Here is a 20,537-nt window from a genome sequence, read left to right as displayed (position 1 = left end):
TTTGCTAAAGGACATCCATTTTTAAGAAAAAATAAATTAACTGCTGTAAAAATCTCCAGTGATTTGCTCCTTTTACTCCCTTAATACTTTCCTTGATTCCAGATTTAAATTCAAAATGAATAAAACAGTCTGTTCTTCAGGTCTGTGCAAACTCTTAACTCTTAGAATATCAATAAAAATGTATTCTGTGAAGCACAGAAAATTAAGAAAGTGATATGCAACTTAGCATGTTGAGATGAGATTATGATATTTTACACAGTTAATATTATTGATTAAAAATATCATCATTTCAGATAAAGATCTCAGATAAAGGCCTCAATTATCTACAGCAGAGGTCCCCAAAGTCCCTCCTTGAGGGCCAAATCCAGTCGGGTTTTCAGGATTTCCCCAATGAATATGCATGAGATCTATGTGCATGCACTGCTTTCAATGCATATTCATTGGGGAAATCCTGAAAACCCGACTAGATTTGGCCCTCAAGGAGGGATTTGGGGACCCCTGATCTAGAGTATCTCTAAAATAAGTCTTTAGGTGGCATGTCTGGGTGTGCAGTCCATCATTTTGCAGACTCCTCCCACGTCCAAAAGGGCTTGTTCTAGGCATTTTGGACTTGGACGGAAAGTTGGACGAAAATGTGGTACAAAGATAGACGATTTAGTGGCTTGGACGATCAGATCGGCAGGACGTATAATTAGACGATTTTCGAAACGAAAAAAAATTGGACGTAATTTTCGAAAATGTGTCAAGTTGTTTTCTTACTTTGGACAACTTGCGAGATGGACGTAAACGGACTTAGACGTCCCTTTCGATTATGCCCCTCTAAATGTTTTTAAAAATCATGAAAATCAAGTATAAACAAGGTTTCTTCAAGGACAAGCAGGCATAATAATCTCACATGTGGATGACATCCATGGAGCCCAGTGTGAACACCACCATAATGCACTGTCAATTTAAATTTTGAGACAATGCTCCCATTGCGCAGGTGCCTTCCCGCCTGATGCGCAAGTGCAAGACCAACAATCTGTCATTTTCCATGGAGCAGAGAATTTCTTTTTAATCTCTTTTTAGCATGTTAAACGTTTTTGCTTTTTTTGGTGCCTTCCTATCTTTATTTTTCTTCATTTTCTTCATTTTTTACCTTAATTTTGTGTTTAAGTTTGGTACATTTTTCCAAAATTTGCAGTTTGTGAGCCTCCGGGGCCCTTGATTCCCCTCCCCCCCCCCCCGGGAGTTTCAACGATTTTTGGTATGCTTGCTACTTGAACTCCCTGAGCCATTGAGCCTATTGACATCAAATGGTCTGGTTTTTCCTCCATGTCAAAAAGAGTGCGAGTGGTTTTAAGAAATGTACTCAATGCAATAGGACAATTTTAGGCTTTGACCCACATAACTTGCATGTTAAGTGCTTAGGTCCTCAGCATCAGATTATTTACTGTAAATTCTGTCTGCGCATACAAAAGAGGTCACTTAAAGCCCTCAGAATCCAGTGTGATAAACTTTGTAGATGTGCATCAACATTGAGCGTGGCAGGGGACTTGGCCCCAGACATGGAACCTGCATTGGCGTTGGCATCAACATCAGGTGCACCAATGTTGCATCAAGAGTGCACGGCATTAGACTCAGTACCTGGTCAGCGGAGGGACTCTGTGTCCTCCTCGTGCATTGAGGGACCAGCCACATAAAAGAAGCATTGTCATTTCCTTCTATGCATATTATAGATAGATTTCTTGCATCAACATCATCAACAAAGGACAAGCATAGTGAATGCTCTCCATCTGGACAATCCATTTGTAATCCGCCTTGAACCGCAAGGTAATGGCGGAATAGAAATCCCTAATGTAATGTAATGTAATCTCTTCAATTTATTACTCCTCTGTAAAATGCAGAGACCCCCATGATCTACCATGCCTAGGCAGGAATTGCCACAAGCTGCTTTCACAGCTACTCCAACACCTTCTCTCCAGGAAGAGATCCAGGTTAAGCTCAAGGAAGAGCTTTCAGAGCTACTGCTTATGCAATAGTCCTGTAGATCTTGTTGTGACTTCCAGGAGAGGTTAGATCTAACTCTTCAAATTACGCCTCTCGTGGAGTATGGGAAAGAGTGAAAGTGTAAAAGTGCTTCTAGGTAAGATGTGTCTTCTGACCCAGGAAAGATCTCTTCTGCCTCCCTTCTAGACCTTTTTGTAGACTTTCTGGCCTGCTGGAGAGAGCCCTCAGAGTGGGGGCAATGGGGCAAAGACTATTGACTCTTTGTGCCATAAAGCCAGTTTTGGACATAGAATCAGGCTGGGGCAGATACTCCATATGCTTTATTGTGTCAAAGAAAGGCTAAGGCAACTGGGGGTCAATTTTGGATCTCAAACTGATTAGTGCTACACTAAAAATGCCACACTTCTGCATGGAGACTGTTTAGTTGGTCATAGCAGCAGTGGCGTCAGGTGAATTTCTTGGCTCCCTCGATTTGACGGAAACCTATCTCCATATTCCCATTTTTCTAGCCCACAGGAGGTACTTGCAGTTTCATGTGTTGGAGCAGCATTTCCAGTGCTCCACACTCCCCTTTTGCCTAGCAGTGGCACCTCACACCTCTACCAAGGTCATGGTGGTGGTAGCAGTGCACCTCCACAAGGCAGGGATCCAAGTTCACCCATATTTGGATGTTTGGATTGGTTAATCAGAGCCCCGTCCAGGGAGGAAGGAGAATGAGTGGTTTCAAGAGTGGTCCTCCAGGACCTGGGATGGATAGTCAACTTCCAGAAGGGTCAGCTGGAGTCATCCCAGCACCTGGAGTACCTGAGAGTTTTTTTCAACTTGGCCTTGGACCAGGTTTTTCTTCCAGAGCCCTAAAGGCTGAAGCTCCAGGAGCAGATTTCGGACCTGCTATAGAGTCCAATTCCCATGGCGTGGCATTATCTGCATGTCCTGGAGCTGATGCCGGCAAGACTCTCCTCTCTCGCTGGTCTCCTTAGATGAACTTGCTTCAGCAACCACGTCCATGGTTACCAGAAGCAAGGAACATCCTGCGGTGGTGGCTGCAGATAGCTTCGCTCTCAAGAGGCATGCCTCTCTGCATTTCCTCCTGGGAGATGCTAATGACCAATATCTGCCTTTACAGGGGAAGGGGGGGTGTCATAGCAATGGACACCTAGATCAGGGTCGTTGGTCACTGGCTCAGCAAAAGTGATCCATAAATCATCTAGAACTCAGAGACATTCGGCTAGTGCTGCAGGCACTGGAGAAGTCTCTGGAAGGCAAGGCAGTCAGAGTCTTCTCAGACAATGTGACAGTGGTGGCCTACGTCAACAGGCAAGGAGGCACCAGAAGCACCCCATTACGCCTAGAAATGCAACTCCTCTTTCGATGAGCAGAAGCTCATTTGCAGGCTTTCTCAGTTGCATATGTAGCAGAAGTAGAAAATGTACAGACCTTCTTTCTCAGTTCGCAGACTCTTGACCTGAGGGAATGGTCACTGTCGCATCAAATGTTCAACTCTATTGTTCGGCAGAGGACGGCATCTAAAGATGAATTTCTTGACCTCAACAGTAAATACAAAGGTGACTCACTTTTACAGCTGAAGATATGAGCCTGGAAGCATGGGATTGGATACATTAATCCAACTGTGGCCGGCAAAGGGGCTTTTGTATGTGTTTCTCCAAGGTCTTGCTAGGTTGAGTCATTTGCAGGATTGTGAGTCATTCGGGGTTGCTTATCTACTGTTAGTGATCTGTAACCTGTCATTAAAATCATCTGTAATACTTGAAGATTGGAGGGTGGCCAATGTTACGCCGATTTTTAAAAAGGGTTCCAGGGGAGATTCGGGAAATTATAGACTGGTAAGCCTGACCTTGGGGCCGGGCAAAATAATAAAACAATTTACAAAAAATAAAATTGTGGAATATGTAGGCAAACATAGATAGATAGATAGAGTCAGTATGGCTTCAGCTGAGGGAGATCTTGCCTCACCAGTTTGCTTGACTTCTTTGAAGGTGTGAATAAACATGCAGAAAGGCGAGCCAGTTGATGTAGTGTAACTAGATTTCCAGAAGGCTTTTAAGAGGCTCCTGAGACAATTAAAGAGTCATGGGATAGGAGGCAATGTTCAATTTTGGATTAAGAATTGGTTATTGGACAGAAAACAGAGAGTAGGGTTGAATGGCCATTTTTCTCAGTGGAGGAGGGTAAATAGTGGTGTGCCACTGGGATCTGTGCTGGGGCCGGTGCTATTTAATTTATTTATAAATGATCTAGAAATTGGAACTATGAGCAAGGTGATTAATTTGCAGATGACACTAAACGGTTCAGAGTTGTTAAAATGCATACAGACTGAAAAACTGCAGGAAGACGTTAGGAAATTGTGCTTTGACGAATCTTCCATCTGTAGAGGACCCCAAGGATAGATCTATTCGCTCTTCCTCAGAACTACAAATTTCTCCACTTCTGCTGCAGGCTCTTTGCTCCCAATCAAGTAACTCTGGATACATTCCTACTTCATGAATATTTTCTATGCTTCTCTCCTCCCCCCCCCAATACCTCTCATAAGGAAAACTGTTCTCAAGCTGCAGCACAATCAAGGAATCCTAATTTTAGTTACACCCTACTGGCCATGCCAAATTTGGTTACTTCTCCTTCCAGAATTATTGTCTACAAAACTGTGGATGCTAGATCCTTTTCCAACACTAATCATGTAATTCCCTTTCCTTGACAATGTGGTTCTTGAAACCACAGACTTAGCTTCCATTCATCTCTATGCTGATATTTCTACAATACTTCAAACCTCCAGAAAGCCTCCTACATAGAAGTATTACCAATTTAAATGGAATAGATTATCTAGTGTGCATCCAGAGCATTAGATCCTACTACATAGGCCACTGAGGCAGCCATGACTCTTACATTAAAGGCAATGGTACAGCTATCAAGGGTCAAGCCCAGCCCCAGCCAGTCCAACCCTCATGGACCATCTCCTCCATCTTTCTAATACTGGATTAAAAAGTTAAAGTACATTTAAGTGCTATTAAAGTTTTCTGCTCAAAAATCGATAGTAAGCTTGTCTTGCATCATCCTCTGGTGGCCCAGTTTAGGAAAGTGCTGTACCACCTTACAAAGCCTTACAGCTTTTTGTATCCTTTGATCCCATCTCCAAACATACCATCTCCACGGCTGGCTGACTGTACCTCATTCACGTATGCTGAGGCTGGGCTTGACCCTTCATGGCTGTGTCTCCGCCCATAAAGTAAGAGCCATGGCTGCCTCAATGGCCCATTTTCACTCTGGTTCTATTGAAGAAATTTGTAAAGTGGTAGTGTGGTTCTCTATCCACACCATCACAGATCACTATTTTCTGGAAAAAAAATTCCAGGCAGGATAGCAAGTTTAGATGAGCAGGTCTGCAAAATCTTTTTAATTCTGGAATGCCAATTCTACTTACCAGCCCTTTTTTATCACTAGGCTCATATTTTAATTAATTACCAACTTGAATTTGACATGCTAAGCCTAGCAGCTTGAAATTCCCACATGTGAGAATACTATGCCTATTTGTCTTTGGAGAAAGCAAAGTTACTTACCTATGGCAGGTGTTCTCTGAGGACAGCAGGCATATATTTACACATACCTCACCTGCCTCCCCTGAAGTTGACTTATAGTAACATAGTAAATGACTGCAGATAAAGAGACCTGAACGTTCCATCCAGTTTGCCCATTACAGACACATGATTAAATTAACGTGTCTCTTCTTTGATATTTCTGGGCCATAGACTTAGCTTTTCTACTGTACTGCTGGGCCCACGCTCTAGCATTGGGTGGGAAGGCACCCACACGTGCAATGGAGGAACTGCCTCAAAGATTTAAAGTAACAGTGCAGTGTGGCATAGTCTGCACTAGGTTTCATGGATGACATCACCCACTTGTAAGAATATATGCTTGCTGTCCTCTGAGAACACCTGCTGCATCTAAATAACTTTGTTTTAGTTGAAAGCAGACTGAAATAACCTAGCTTTTTGATAACTTGCAGAATCATAGTTAGTCGGTGGATGATCATTCTAGGTTTGGAGTCGATCATTAAAGGGTTTAGATTTTAGTTAATACCTTTCTGAGTAGTACACAGTAGTGCTGCTCGATTTCCAATTCGAATCGATTCACAGATTCACTTCGGGTGAATCGATTTGAATCTATTCATTTTTTTATTTTTATTTTTTTAAATCGGGATCGCCGATTCATTGACCAACTCACCTCCTGTCTTTCAGGTCTTCTAAAGCAGGAGTGGCAGCGCTGCCTCTTGCTAGCCGTCCACTGCCGCTCCTGCTTAAGGGGGTAAGGTCAGTCAGAAAGTGCTGCTTAGGCCTTTGTAGCATCCTCCGGCTTCCCCCCTGCCTCCTCCCGGTCTTACCTTCAGCTAATTAGGGCAGTCTGAAGAGGATTGCCGGTGCTGTAGCGATCCTAACAGGCTGCCGTAGTCCTCCACATAACATTCCCTTAGCTGCGATCCCATACCTGTCATCAGAGGAGAGGTGAAACTGGACTGTGCCAGAGGGAACGTGCTGCGGAGGACGACGGTAGTCTGTTAGGATCGCTACAGCACCAGCGATCCTCTTCAGGCTGCCCTAATTAGCTGAAGGTAAGACCAGGAGGCCAGGGGGGAAGCCAGAGGATGCTACAAAGAAAGGGGGAACATGCAGGCCTTCAGAGGGAGGGGGACTCTGGTGTAGAAGTACAGGGAGGGAGGGAAGGGGGAGTCTAAAGAGACATGCATATGCTGCACTGAGGGGGGAGGGGGAAAGAAATAATGGGTCTAAAAACAGAGGAGAGGGCAAGAGATGGTGGACAATGGGATTTAGGGAGGGAAGTTGGACTCAAGGGATGGTGTGGGGAAGCATAGAGATACTGGATAGGAGGGTAGTTGGGAAGAGAAAGGGAGATATAGTAGACCCTGAGGTGGTGGGGAAGGAGGGAGAGATGCTGGATGAAAGGATAGTTGAAAAAAGGAGAGATGATGGATCTGGGGATGGTGGGGTCCATTGCTGCTACTGCGGGGATGGAGACAAAAAAAGGAAAGATGCCAGACCTTTGGGGGGGGGGGAGGGAAGGGAAACGGAAGGAGAGGACAGAGATGAAAGATGGTTGATTAGCACAGAGAAAGACGAAAATGACAAATGGGCAGGAGACCCTGGCAAGAGAGTTATCAGAAGCTGTTTGTCCAACATGATTTGAATAATGACCAGACAACAAAAGGTAAAATAATTTTATTTTCTGTTTTGTGATTACAATATGTCAGATTTGAAATGTGCATCCTGCCAGAGCTGGTGTTAGACTGTGAACATGAGCTAGGATTTAAGAGAGAGAGGAAAAGTCTTTTTTGTTTGTTTATACCACAGCTCCAGTGTGGTAGGAGAGGGCATAGGGGGTGGGGGTGGGTGAAGAGGCTATAAAATAAACCCACCAGGATGTTTGACAAAACACCCAATTGTGCAGGAAATTGATTCAACAGACTGAATTGAATCAAAAAAGTTTTTCTTGAGTCAGGCAGCACTAGTACACAGTAGTTCAAAGTAATTAAGACATAAGTTAAAGATATTATGGGGCTTATTTTCAAAGCACTTACACACACAAAGTACCATTATCCTAAAACTCATCATTTTTGGGGTCACTAGATAGATTTAAAAAACCCTATGAAATATAATTGGACTGATAAAGGAAGTTACAAAATTGCATTGTGCCTCTGTCTCAGATGCATGTAGAGAAAGAAAGAGAATGAAAACAAAGACAAAGTTGGGAGGCTAGGAAGGAATCACAGTAGAGGCAGAAGATTTGTGTTATTGGCAAAACAGTGATATTGATAGCCATCAGAATATGAAAGAACATAGTTCCAAAGATAAATCTAGAGAATTAAGAGACAGAAGACAGAGACTTGGAGTAACTCATGAATAAGAAGTGAAGCATTAAAAGTGGTATTTGTTTAACTGGTATACATATACGGTATGTGGATGGGTATGTCAGGAATAAGTGTATGTGAGGAGGGTAATCATGATACCAGAGGAGGGTGTGGAGATCATGACCTTTTCATATTCCCCTCCATCAAGGGGCGTAAAAGCAAGAAATATCTTGACCATACCAAGCAGCTTCTATTGACAAAGATTTTTGACCGTTGTTGATTATATCTTGTTCTTATGAACATTTCAGAAATCAGTTGAAAACCTTCCTCTTTTCAAAATATTTGATCGAATAGATTCTAATGTACCTTTTCATTTTGTAATTTTTTATAAACCACATCGAACTTATAGTGATGCAGTCTAAAAATACGATGTTATGTTATGTTATCAACTATGAAAAGTAAATAGGGGAAAACCAACAAAAAAATTGGAAAAAGGAAACCTTGGGATCAAAGAATTATAAATGCCAAGTTTATTGTAAAAATAAATAATAATAAAAATAGGTCAACAAGTCCACATAAAACAAATCCACAAAGGCAATAAGAATTCAGAGGAAGGTCTTGATACAGTGCAATGTTTCGGTGCAACTGCCTGCCTCAGGAGTGCCTGAATGCTTCTAAACACAAGTGTTTCTAGTTTGGGGTTTAAATATTCCTGAAAAGAAATTACCTAAGTGCTTTCCCTGTTAAACACTCCAAAAAGGTTTAGTATATGGCACCCAGATTCCACTATAGAAAGCAGGCATAAGCCCACATTGGCATGCCTAAAGTTAGAGGGATGGGCCTGTCTTCCATTTGCATCAATAATGTACAGAATACTGTAAGTTTTGCATGTTGCTTAGGTGCTCCCAGTTACACCTGCCATTGACCTGGTGTAAGTGGGTGTGTGCACTTACTTTCAGTGCATTTACACATGCAGAGTTGCCTTTCATGTTTATCTGTGTATTCTAATAATTTTAATACTTCTCTTATAGGATGTAGATGCATATTTACTACAGCTGCATTGAATGAGATACTGGATTTACCCACACTTACTTAAAAAATCCTTTCAAGTGTCTCCTGAAAAACGTCGTTTGTAAAAATGTCAGTTGAGGAGGCAGAATGCAGGCCCTTCATATAAAAGTGATGTGAAACTTCTAGTGAGAAGAGAGAAACCATGGGCCCTTTCTATGTCATGAGCAAAAACAGGAAGAAGGTGGGGCCTTCATAAACTATATGGTATAAAAGCACTATTGAAAAGTGAAGTATGTGGGCCTTATATGCACTACTGAGAGATTGTACTCCCAAATCCTCTTGAAGAGAGGAAGGGAATGTGTCATAACACCTCTTCATTCCTGATGAGGAACACAGACTATAAGTCCTTGCAACACTGAACCTTTGTAACATTTAGAAGTGGGCCAGAGTCCTTTGCTGATGGATGTACAGGTGCCAAAGTGATTCCCTGATACTGTCAAGCAGATAATAATATTTAGCACTATCAGGAGAAGACTGAACTGGAAATCTTGGTGCTGAGAGACATTATGTACAGCTGATGATTGAGCATCTCAGCTTATCCCTAGTAGAATGCTGAGAATATTGCAGCTGTTATTGGATCATGTCAAAAAATTTGCTTTATTTTATTTAAATGTTTTGTTAGCACTGTTACTGTACATAGTGTACAATCAAGTGCCTTATTTTTTTAGTGCTATTAAATACAGCTGTGTATTAAGCTGTCTTTGTCAAATCAGTCAAGAATGTATAAAAATGCCGCCTTTCTGTACTTGTAGGATATTCTGAGGTTAAAGGATCAGGCTGGCTAAATAAGAACTTAAAATATCCAAACTCTAGAGGAATAAACAGAAATTGAAAATGGAAAAAAGCCCCTCTTAAAACTATGGAAAAAACAATCACAGTGAATTTATATTTCCCTGTCCCCTTACTCTAACATATACTTGGGACAGGGTAAATAGCACCCAGGAGAGTATATATATTAAAATGTTTGTTTATAAAGAGAATTTCAGCATGGGGACTTTCTCCTTATTTGAAAATCATCCTTTGGTTTCTCATTAAATTGATACCACAATGGGTATCTTATGAGTCTGCTCCTTTCTCAATTTTTAAATTATCTATATTGTTCTTCTAAGGTGCTTGTCATATGCAAATAGGTAAAAAATAGGTTTGCTTTCAATTTCATGAAAAAAGAACAGTAGAAAGAGTCCATTGACAATGTAAATACAAGGAGTCACAAAATTCATCAAATATTGCAATGGAAAAGCCAAAAAATCAATCAAAAGAACGAATTTAAAAAAACTTAGCTTAAAAATCTTGGACAAGTAAGAATACTGCCTGACAGAGCCCCGTTTTGATTCTTCCTCAGAGGCAGGATCCTCGTCAAAACCGAAATTCAATGGTAGCAGCTCTTTCAAAGATGCTTTCTTTCCTAACCAAAGCAACATGCTCCTAAAATGAACAAACATAATGATGTCACTGTCAAACAAACTTTATTGTCCATATCACTCTATATAATCATTTAGCTGTTAACCATTCAACACACTTATTCAACTGCAACCCATAATGTTTAAACAATCTAAGATGAAATATCCTGTATTGTTCTCTAGCTAGAAAAAAGATCTTTTGTCTCCATTGAAGAAAGGAGAAACTTTGTTCCAATATACTTAACTTAAAGTCTGAAAATTTATGACCATGATCCACGTTTTGGGCAACCATAAGAGCTGTCATCTTCCAAGTGTTTACTGTTGTCTTCCGAATGTTTAGGCAACTCCAAAGGACTCTTTCTACTGTACTATATTCATGTGATTGAAAGCAATCCTATTTTTTTACTGGTTTGCATATGATAAGCACCTTAGAAGTACAGTATAGATAATTTAAAAATTGAGATATTTATGATGTATGGCGCAAACTCATACCCATTTGGGGAATCAATTTAATGAGAAACCACTGGGTGATTTTCAAATCAGGAGAAAATCCCCATACTGAAATCTTCTTTATAAAAATCATTTTAATATATATACTCTCCTGGGTGCTCATTTATCCTGTCCCAAGTATATGTTAGAGTAATGGGATAAGGAAAGACACATTCACTGTGAATGTTTTTTTTCCCAGCATGGTTTTAGGAGGTTTTTTTGTTGTTTTTAATATAGAATTTAGCCAGTTAGATCAATGCCTTTAAAAACTGACTGAGCTGACCAGCTAAGTTTTAGCTTCATAAAATTCACTAGAGGACTGAATCTAACTGGTCAAATTCTGGGTATGATGCTTAACTTGGCAGACCAAATCTAGATAATGCAGAAGCAATACTAATTTTGGCATGCTAACCTGTTTTTCCATATACCTCTCTCTAGTCTTCCCAGTGGTCCTTAGAAAATCAAAGAAACACCTGTTCCATTGGCCCCATCCCATTCCTTCCCCCCTTTCTTTCTTAAAGAAAAATCCCAGTAATTCCATCCCATACTTCTTACTTTATGGATTTTCAAAGCACAGTTACCAACTGCATTTTTTCTTTATTTTATATGCCACCTTTTGCTCCAAGATTACAAAGTGCTTTACAACAAATAAAAGTACATTCAGATCAATACATCAGTGCCTCATGAATAGATAAGTGTAAAATTAGTATGACTAATCAAAAGCAATCTCTGACAAAAAGGATAAGATTGCAGAGACCAGTTTCTTTCATATTTAAACTAGTTAACATTTAGTAAAACATTAATTTTATAAAGATCTGAGGTATTTTTCTGTTTGGATTCTGCATTTCACCATTAATGAAATTTGGATATTAATATAGAAATGTTCATTTATGCACAGAAACAATTATGCAAACTTGTGCCACAGTAGGCTTATTTGTTGATTTCTATGTTCTTATACTTTCTTTTCCACAAATGGAGTTACAGATCAGATGTGCAACAGCTGGATCTGAAAGTTCCATTCATAGGGGTAAGAGAGAGACGTTCTACTTTGAAAAGCACATTCTATAACTTGAGCTTCTGAATTTGTGCCATTTGTGCACTGAGGGGTGTCCTTTTTCTAAGCTGTTATAAAACATGGCCTTAATGCACCCTTGTGTGGGTCTTACTACCAAAGCTAAAATAAAAATGGCTATTTTGTATTTTTTTGTATTATTGGCCATGTATTAATGTTACAATTCTATAACTGGGCACCTCCATTTAGGCACCCTGAGGGTGCATAGGAGGGAGCCTATTCTGTAGTGGAACCTAGATACCTAGGTTTTGTTATAGAATACTAGTGTAACCTGGTATTACTGTGCTTAACATTTTTATTTATTTTTAGATTTTTTAAATTTAAGTTGTTATAAAGAGCAGTGAAAGAAACAAAAGTTGAATATGTACCATTACTCTTCGACACATGGCCTTGGATACATACAGATTACCCTATATTGAAACATCCCGTATTCAACCCAATACGCATTAACTAAGGTTTCATAAATATAAAGATAGGGGCTATCGTGGTAGATGTGATAAAGATGATGAAGGCGGAGGTAGGGACAATATACCAGATCACCCTGCTTTTCCTTCTATTTGCCATAAACATTCCATTTCTTGGCAAAGTTCTAGAGCCTATTCCTCCACAGGGCCATTAATTTAGTCATTAAGTAGACAAAATCTATTTCAGCGACTACTTACCGAATAGTTGGTACCTCAGGTTTCTGCTAGCTGTAGTTATGGCCAAAAACATTCACCTTGGGACAGTTTCACAAACTATGTAAGAAAATACCATGTTCGCTACATGATTGCCTGTCCCATTCATACATTTCAGTCATTCAGGAATATAGTACCATTAACAGAGCACCCACCATATTACTCGCTACCAATACCTTCAGCAATTTTTGAAATATTTTGTCCTATTCTTTCATTTCAAAAGCCATACCCCAGCAATTCCTCCCAGATAGCCATATATTTTATGGGATGAGCATCTTGCAGGAGCAAGGCCCGATAAAATCTTGTTCTCTGAGGACAAACAGGATATTGATTCTCAGATATGGGTTATGTAATCTGATTGGAGCCCCCATGCAGATGCTGCTTAGCACAATATTTTTTAAGAGGCTTTTGGCAGCATCCCACCACATATGCATTAGTGCTTACCTACCCAGCATGAACACACAGGACCAGCAGACTTTAGTTTTCTGTGGAGCTGAGGGGTCAGCCTCTCCTTAGCACATTAAACTTTGGCAATTTTTTCTCTTCTACAGAACATTTTCTGGTTTTTCCTTTTTTTGAGCTCCTTAATTCTTTAATTTTCATCCTTAGAGTTTGCAGCAGTTTTAAGTTTCCTTTCATTTTAGCAGCTCTTGAAGCCCTCTGAGGCTTGAGCTTTGGCATTTTCTCCCTCAATTTTTCATGGCTAGTTTGAGTTTCTCTCTCACTATTGAGTTATTTGATTTCAAATTAGTTGTTTTTTTTTCCATTCATGTCTCAGAAGGTTCCCAGTGGTTTCAAGCACTATGCCCAGTGCAACAGGGTCATTTCTAAGACTGACACCCGTAGCTCGTGTCTCTCATCTCTGGGCCTGGACCACAAGGCCTCTGTGTTCTTTGTTCAAAAATGCAGAAAAGAACCCAGAAAAGCAGAGAGGCCCATGGGAGAAATGTTTTGGTATTCTTAAGTCCCTTTGGCATTGGAAGCACTGGTCCCCATGGCTGAGTCAACTAGTGCTTTTTTTTTCATAGGGTAGCAAACAAAATGATACACATTAGAAGACCCAACATGGCTAGTGTTTCAGTGAGTATATGCTTTCCTCAGGGGTCTATTGGCACGCTGGAGAGAACAAGAAAAACTTGAAATCCCAATGTGTGTATTAATAGAAAATCTTAATATATAATCGGACCAAAAACTCAGATCAACATCAATCTGTGGCGTGCCGAAAGAAATCTACCTGAACCAGAAATGGTTTTCAAGGGAGGCAATGCAGAGGAACTGAAAGAGATTTCGGTAATCCTGGAAGACGTACTGATCCAAATCAATAAATTTAAACAGTGATAAATTATCTGGACTGGATGGTATACATCACAGGGTACTGAAAGAACTCAAAAATGAAATTGCCGATCTGCTGTTAGTGATCATATAACCTGAAAATTAGAGGGTAGTCAATGTTATGCTAATTTTTAAAAATGGTTCCAGGGGAGAACTGGGAAATTACAGACCTGTAAGTCTGACTTCAGTGCTGGCCAAAATAGTGGAAATTATGAAAACTAAATTATGAAGTGAATCAATTTTTCATCCTTTCAAAAAGTACAGAAACCAGGGGACACTCAATGAAATTACATGGAAATACTTTTAAAACAAATAGAAAATATTTTTTAAATCAAAGAATAGTTAAGCTCTGGAACTCATTGCCAGAGGATGTGGTAACAGCAGTTTGTGTAGCTGTGTTTAAGAAAGGTTTGGACAAGTTCTTGGATGAAAAGTCTCTATAGTCTGCTATTGAGATTGGCATGTGTGAAGCTACTTATTGCCCTGGATTGGAAGTTTGGAATGTTGCTAATGTTTGGGTTTCTGCCAGGTACTTGTGACCTGGATTACCGGTAACTACTGTTGGAAACAGGAAACTGGGCTAAATGGACCATCAGTCTGATCCATCATGGCTGCTATTATGTTCTTTTGACCCTTCCTAACCATGACACTGGTAAATTTCCTCATCTCTCCAAGTCCTCTCAAATTATCTTTAAAAGAGTTGAATAGTTAACCTCATAGAGCGATTAGAGGTCTGCTGTAAGATTAACTCCTAAGTATCACAAATGTTTAGATGCTCATTTAAAGGGGCATTAGAGTTGCAACATTGTCCTGTTTCCTGCATCTCTCCATATCATCCATGCCCATTTCAGGTCTGGCCTATGACCTCCCCCTCCCCCACCACTGCTCTGGAAACACTGTAGCAGATTGTGGCAGAGGCAGCATCTGAAGGCTGCCCTCTGTCTGGCAGGACCTTTTCTTTTCTGTGACCTGCCTCACCAACACAATCCTCTGAAAATTTAACAGATCATGGTCTACCACATCTGCAGCCCTATTTGCGTTTGTCTTCTATGGTCCCGCTCCCAGCACTTCAGCTATGAACACAGAACAGAAATATTTGTTAAGCAATTCAACCTTATCAACTTCTATAAACTCTTATTTCTCCCCTTCCATCTTTGAGTCTCACAATGCTACTTTTACACTTATTCATAGATAAAAAATATCTTCCCCCCCCCCCCAATTTTACTGTGTTGGCTATTTTTTTTTCCATTTGCATCTTTGCTTTCCTGACTACTTGACCAGCCTCTCTTAACTTTTCCAAATATTTTTGACTATCTGACTCTTTCTGCGATCTTTTGCAGTATATGAAAGCTAATCTCTTTTTCCTTACCTTCTCAGCTACTACTTTTGAGAACCAAACGGCCTTCTTTTCCTCTTACATGTACTTACTTTCCTTACAAAATAGTTTGTTGCCCTTACAATGGCTCTTTTCGGTTTTGCTTTCCTACTTCTTCCAGATGTTCCCATCCAGACTAGAGAGTGATGCAGGGACAAAGATTTATCCTCGTTCTCTCACCTTCCCTACAGTGAAGCACATTTTGCATCCCCAACTCCTCACCGTCCCTGCATTTTTCATTCCCGCCTCTTCACCATCCCAGCAGTCTAAAGTTCCACCCTCCCACCCCCCCCACCCCCCGCATCTCCTCACTGAAAGCAGAAAGATGATTTTATGGGTCTAAGGCATTGTAAATAAACATTTTAAGCCTATAGTGGGGGGTTTTCTAATTTATTTTGATTGACAGAACATCAATAAAAGTACATGCTGAGTTTTCAAATCACAAATAAAAGAAAATTTACACATGGCCTCTTTAGCTAACCTGAGGTATTCCCCTCCCCAAAGAAAACTAAAAAGACCAATGAATCTTTATCGGAAAATATATGTTCATTTTTTTCAAACCATGAACAAATAGTAAATCAACCACTATCTCCATGTTTAATTGAGTCTGTCGATCCTCAATTGTATGACCAGCAAATGAGAAGACATGTTCAGAGCTGGAACAGCCAAGCTAATTTTGGCAAAATATGAAAGCTTTGGCCAAACATCAGATCTCATATGCTAATAGATTAACAAGTCATCTGAAGAATTTGTGGAAGCCAAATACAAGTCCGATTCATCAGATTCAGGCTCCACAGAAGCAACAAACAAGTCACTAAGAAAATCAGCATTTGACTTCGGGTTTTTTGAAGAAGATGGTCCAACTTCATCAGTAGTTGAGTTGTCGTCCATCAAATCAGTCTTAAGATGATCAGGAATGTCAGAGTGCTTCTTATGGGTGCCCTTAATAGCAGCCTCTCACTTCTCAGGTTGCATGAGGCTAGTAGTATGCTTTAAAACAGGGATCCATAAGAGCAGTCATATAATGAAATTCATACAAAGGGAAATGGCTGTCACAAAATGACTTAGTTTCAATTTAAGATGCCAAATTAGTTTAACTTCATCACCAAAAATTAAGACTTTTTGCCAGCTTTACATGAATAGCGACTATTGGATGCAGTGTTGGTGTCTGATCAGATGAAACGAGTCTTGTTGCTTCTTCAAATGGTGCAAGTACCGTAATTACATCTGAAAGAAGGTCCTCATTAACATCAAAGAGAAGCTTGGTAAGTGCAGTCTTTTGTACTGTCGGCGAGTAAACTCAAGTGTTCCAGATTGAGACAGATTTTAGCATTGTTGGTGTACTGTTCCATCTGGTAGAAACAACCTGCTTTAATACTGTTTCCAATTTGTGTTGTATACAGGTGCACTTAACCCTAGTGACAGTTTCTTTGCAAGTTGTAATCAGCTCAATAACTGGTCAAAATGGTGAACTATCTGCAATATGCTTAAAATCCAATGCATGAGACAACCAAATTTATATTGTGCCCAGTACATGGGAGCCAGACCTGGTTGTGAAATGCAGCCTTTACATTTGCTCTATTGTCTGTAACAAAAGAATTGTTTTGACGTTCCACATCAAAATCACTCCTATTTTATGTATGACTGACTTGATGTTGTCAGCCGTCTTTACTTCCTCCATGTATTTCATAATCAAGATGGTTGCTGAAAGTTCCCAGTTTTGAATTTTTATAATGTATAGTTACAGTAATATAGCTGGTGTTGGTCATTTCATTGGTCCACAAATCTGTTGTTAACTGCTGAGTCCAGACAATTGCTCCTTTAGCTTATTGTCATTGTCGGCCAAGATGGATAAATGATGAGATGCAGTTCAAGCGCTGGGAAGGACATCATCAATTAACACATTTTCATATTTTACCCCTAATGAAATCAACTTTGATGCCAAAACTTTAAAACCTGTGCCTTCGATAAGGTGAATGGCCTAATATCTGTGCTGCACATTTCAGCATAGGCATTAACAATAGCATTCTTAGCTGAAGTGGAAGGCTTCAGTCAATCTGCCACGTTTTGAAAGCCTGGCATTGAAGTAATGATTTGTATTCATTCGATCTTGTTCTTTTGTACGCGGCATGACTTCAGATTAGCTTTCAGACCACTTGTGCCATCCCCTGACTTCCACTTCAGCATGGCACTGCACACCGACCGCATGATAGCAAACTTTGCCATCAATGTTGATCTTTTCATAATGAAGCCACACATTGCTTTGGCCTTCACATTTTGTAAATGAGATGCGTTCACTTTTGAAATGCAGTAGTTTTTCGATATCACTTTTTTGTTTGTTTTAATATTTGCCTGCTCCATGGTCAGTATTCCAATGCACAAGGAGAACTAAAACACGTTGGTGAGAATGCATTTTACAAAATTATATGAAGAAATGGGCTGAAAGTCATCAACAAGAGAAGCATGTCACATCTTTTCTCAGCTTTGAAAACACCTACATGATTGAGTGAAATAACAACAGGTTGTTGAACAGGTTTTGTTCCAGGCAGTAATTTCAGAAGACCTATAAGCATAACTGTTCATTATATGATGAGTTAAGTTCAATGGCATAGGAAATATTAAGATTTCAGATCTTTTGAGTAACAACAATGGCTCATAATAAAATTAAGTCAAAATCAGAACATGCATCACAATAACTCAACATTTATAATTGGATTTGAAGGGGAATGTTCAGTAAATGATGTCCACAAATCCATCTTTCAAACAACTCATGCACCTGAAACAAATTATGATCAGCTAGTTCAAATAAGATAAAATGATCCAGGGTAAATTGTGTGTCAGTTCTAGATAGGATAATTGTGAGAGCCCCTCACAGTATAGAATAACCACAAATTAAAAATAGAAACAGATAGAAAAATATTAAATTGAATCCCCAAGAAGCCATAATGCAACACCAGAGAAAGAGAAAAAGTGATATCCCCCTGTATTATGCAAAATATGAAGTCGCGGCAGCCATTTTGAAACTCTTCAGACCACAGGTGCTCCCCTATGACATAAGGAGAGCACCTATGACAAAAGGAAGAGCACTGAAGTTTGTGTTTCAATTCTATGGAGCTGCTTTTCATTGAAGCTGGGCATAGTCCGTCTTTGCTTCTGAATCAGATAAGTGCTGGTTTACTACACTAATGCATGGTGGTTGATAAGCATAAGATGATCATAAGGGACGAAGAGATGATATGATGTCCCAAATATGTTTTCTAAGCGGCACTGCTGCAGGAAATACGGACACTGAACACTCTACAAAACTATAACACATATCATATATTGGTGTATTTATTTAGTCTAAATATTTGTGCTGGTTGACTCTATTGTGAAGTTTGTATTAAATCCAGGATAGAGCTATTTAAAATTGATTTATTCCTTGGAATTTTGAGTTCTTTAACATATAACACCACTCCCCCTCCTTTCTTCCTACCCTGTCTTTCCTGAACAGTTTATAGCCCACTATAACTATATCCTAGTCATGGTTCTCCATGAACCAGATCACTGTGATTTGTCACTAAATCCAACTCAGCCTCTTCCATCACATCTTCTAGATCCAGAACCTTTTTTCCCATACTTCAAGCATTAGTATATACTGCTTTCCAGTCATTGTCCCCTTTTCCCATTTGTGTAGAGGTATTTAGTGATTCATTTATCTGAGGGCTTATACTTATTTGGGGGCTTTGAACACCCTGTCACCAACAATTCTGCTTAAAACCCTTTTCAGTAGGCTAGCCATTCTGCTGTTGAAGACACTTCTTCTCTTCTTTGATAGATAGAAACAGAAACATGACGGCAGATAAAGGCCAAATGGCCCATCTAGTCTGCCCTTCCACAGTAACCATTATCTCTTTCTCTCTCTCCGAGAGATCCCAAGTGCCTATCCCAGGCCCTCTTGAATTCAGACACCATCCCTGCTCAGCAGCCCTTGGAGAATCATCCTTTGGTCAAGGAAGTCAAAACGATCTCAACACCACCATCCATGCAGTCACACATTCATCTTCAGCATGCGAGCTTCTCTGCCCTGGCCTTTACCCTTGATAGAGAGGATTGATGAGAATACCACCTGCTCCCCTGACTGCTTCACCTTCTCTCCCAGAGCCACAAAGTCACTTTTGATACATTTGGAGGGGTACCTAGCAGTATCATTAATGCCAGCATGGATGAGCAGCGTCAAATAATAGTCATTAGGCTTGATGAGTGTCAGCAAGTTCTCCTTAACATCTTGGATTTTGGCGCCAGGCAGACAGTATACCTCCCATGACATCATGTCTGGTGTGCAGATAGATGTCTCTGTACCCTTCAGAAGAGAATCACCAACCACTACTACCTTACACCCCGTAGGGGTCACGGATCTAGCAACTTTGGGGATTTCGAGCTTTGGTCCTTCCTCTACCTGGGATGCTCTCATTTCCTCCTCTTCCAGAGTTGCACACTGGTTCTTCATTTCAAGGGCAGGTGGAGTCACAATGTCAATCCTGCAGGATTCTGTAATCTGAGTCCAGATGGCCTCTTCTTTCCCTACTGCTGGAAATCTTTGATGCCTCATGAAGCAATTGATGTATTCTCACAGATGCTTCTCAGTTTTGCCACCTCCAATCTCAGTTCCTTTACTTCCTTCATGAGGGATTCAAGCTGAAGACAGCTTGCACATGGAACTACTCCCTTTGCTTGGGTAACATTTTCTGTCTGCATAGAGACAGAAGCTGTAACCTGGGCAACAGCTTTGATGATACAATGTTTCCCAGCCATACTGTGGTTGCAGAAGTACTTGCACCTAATGAAAATTTCCAATTGAAAATTTATTTCCTGTATCTCAAGTATTTTTAGGTGATCTTATAGTTTTGTTAATCTTGTCCCATTTGTTCTCGTCTCCCTTGGGCTCTTGTACTTATTCTTAAACTGCTGAATCTGATCTTTTAGCCTCTCTTGCTTACATATTCTTCTTTTCTTTTTTTTTCACTCCTGCTACTATCAGATGTCTTCATATCTCTGCCTTGAGACATTCATATACCCATCCAGAAAGTGTTTCCCATTTGTATTATGCTCCAAATATTGCTCAATCACTTGCTTAATTTGGGTTTTCACATTTATATCAGGAGGCTATCATTAAGTAGCCAGTGTTTAAAATCTCCCCCAAATCTTATTGATATGTGATCAGATCAAATAACTTGACTCTATATTGAGATCCCCCATACCCCCTTCCCCACACACA

General features: G+C 40.1%; 1 protein-coding gene across 3 annotated transcripts in view; it reads left to right on the top strand.

Moving 5' to 3' along the window:
• KATNBL1 (katanin regulatory subunit B1 like 1) overlaps positions 1–12,023 on the top strand; it is a 75,160-nt gene extending 63,137 nt beyond the window's left edge. For all 3 annotated transcript variants that reach the window (XM_033952883.1, XM_033952882.1, XM_033952884.1), the window contains one exon: positions 8,896–12,023. In XM_033952883.1, coding sequence (XP_033808774.1) covers positions 8,896–8,928 — 33 coding nt within the window. In that variant the 3' untranslated portion in view covers positions 8,929–12,023. The remainder of the gene's footprint in view (positions 1–8,895) is intronic.
• The last annotated feature ends 8,514 nt before the right edge of the window (positions 12,024–20,537 follow it).

Source organism: Geotrypetes seraphini, chromosome 7, assembly GCF_902459505.1.
Source record: "Geotrypetes seraphini chromosome 7, aGeoSer1.1, whole genome shotgun sequence".
Taxonomy (NCBI): Eukaryota; Metazoa; Chordata; class Amphibia; order Gymnophiona; family Dermophiidae; genus Geotrypetes; species Geotrypetes seraphini.
The sequence above is the reverse complement of the archived record's forward strand: the minus strand, read 5'-3'. Positions and strand labels throughout refer to the sequence as shown.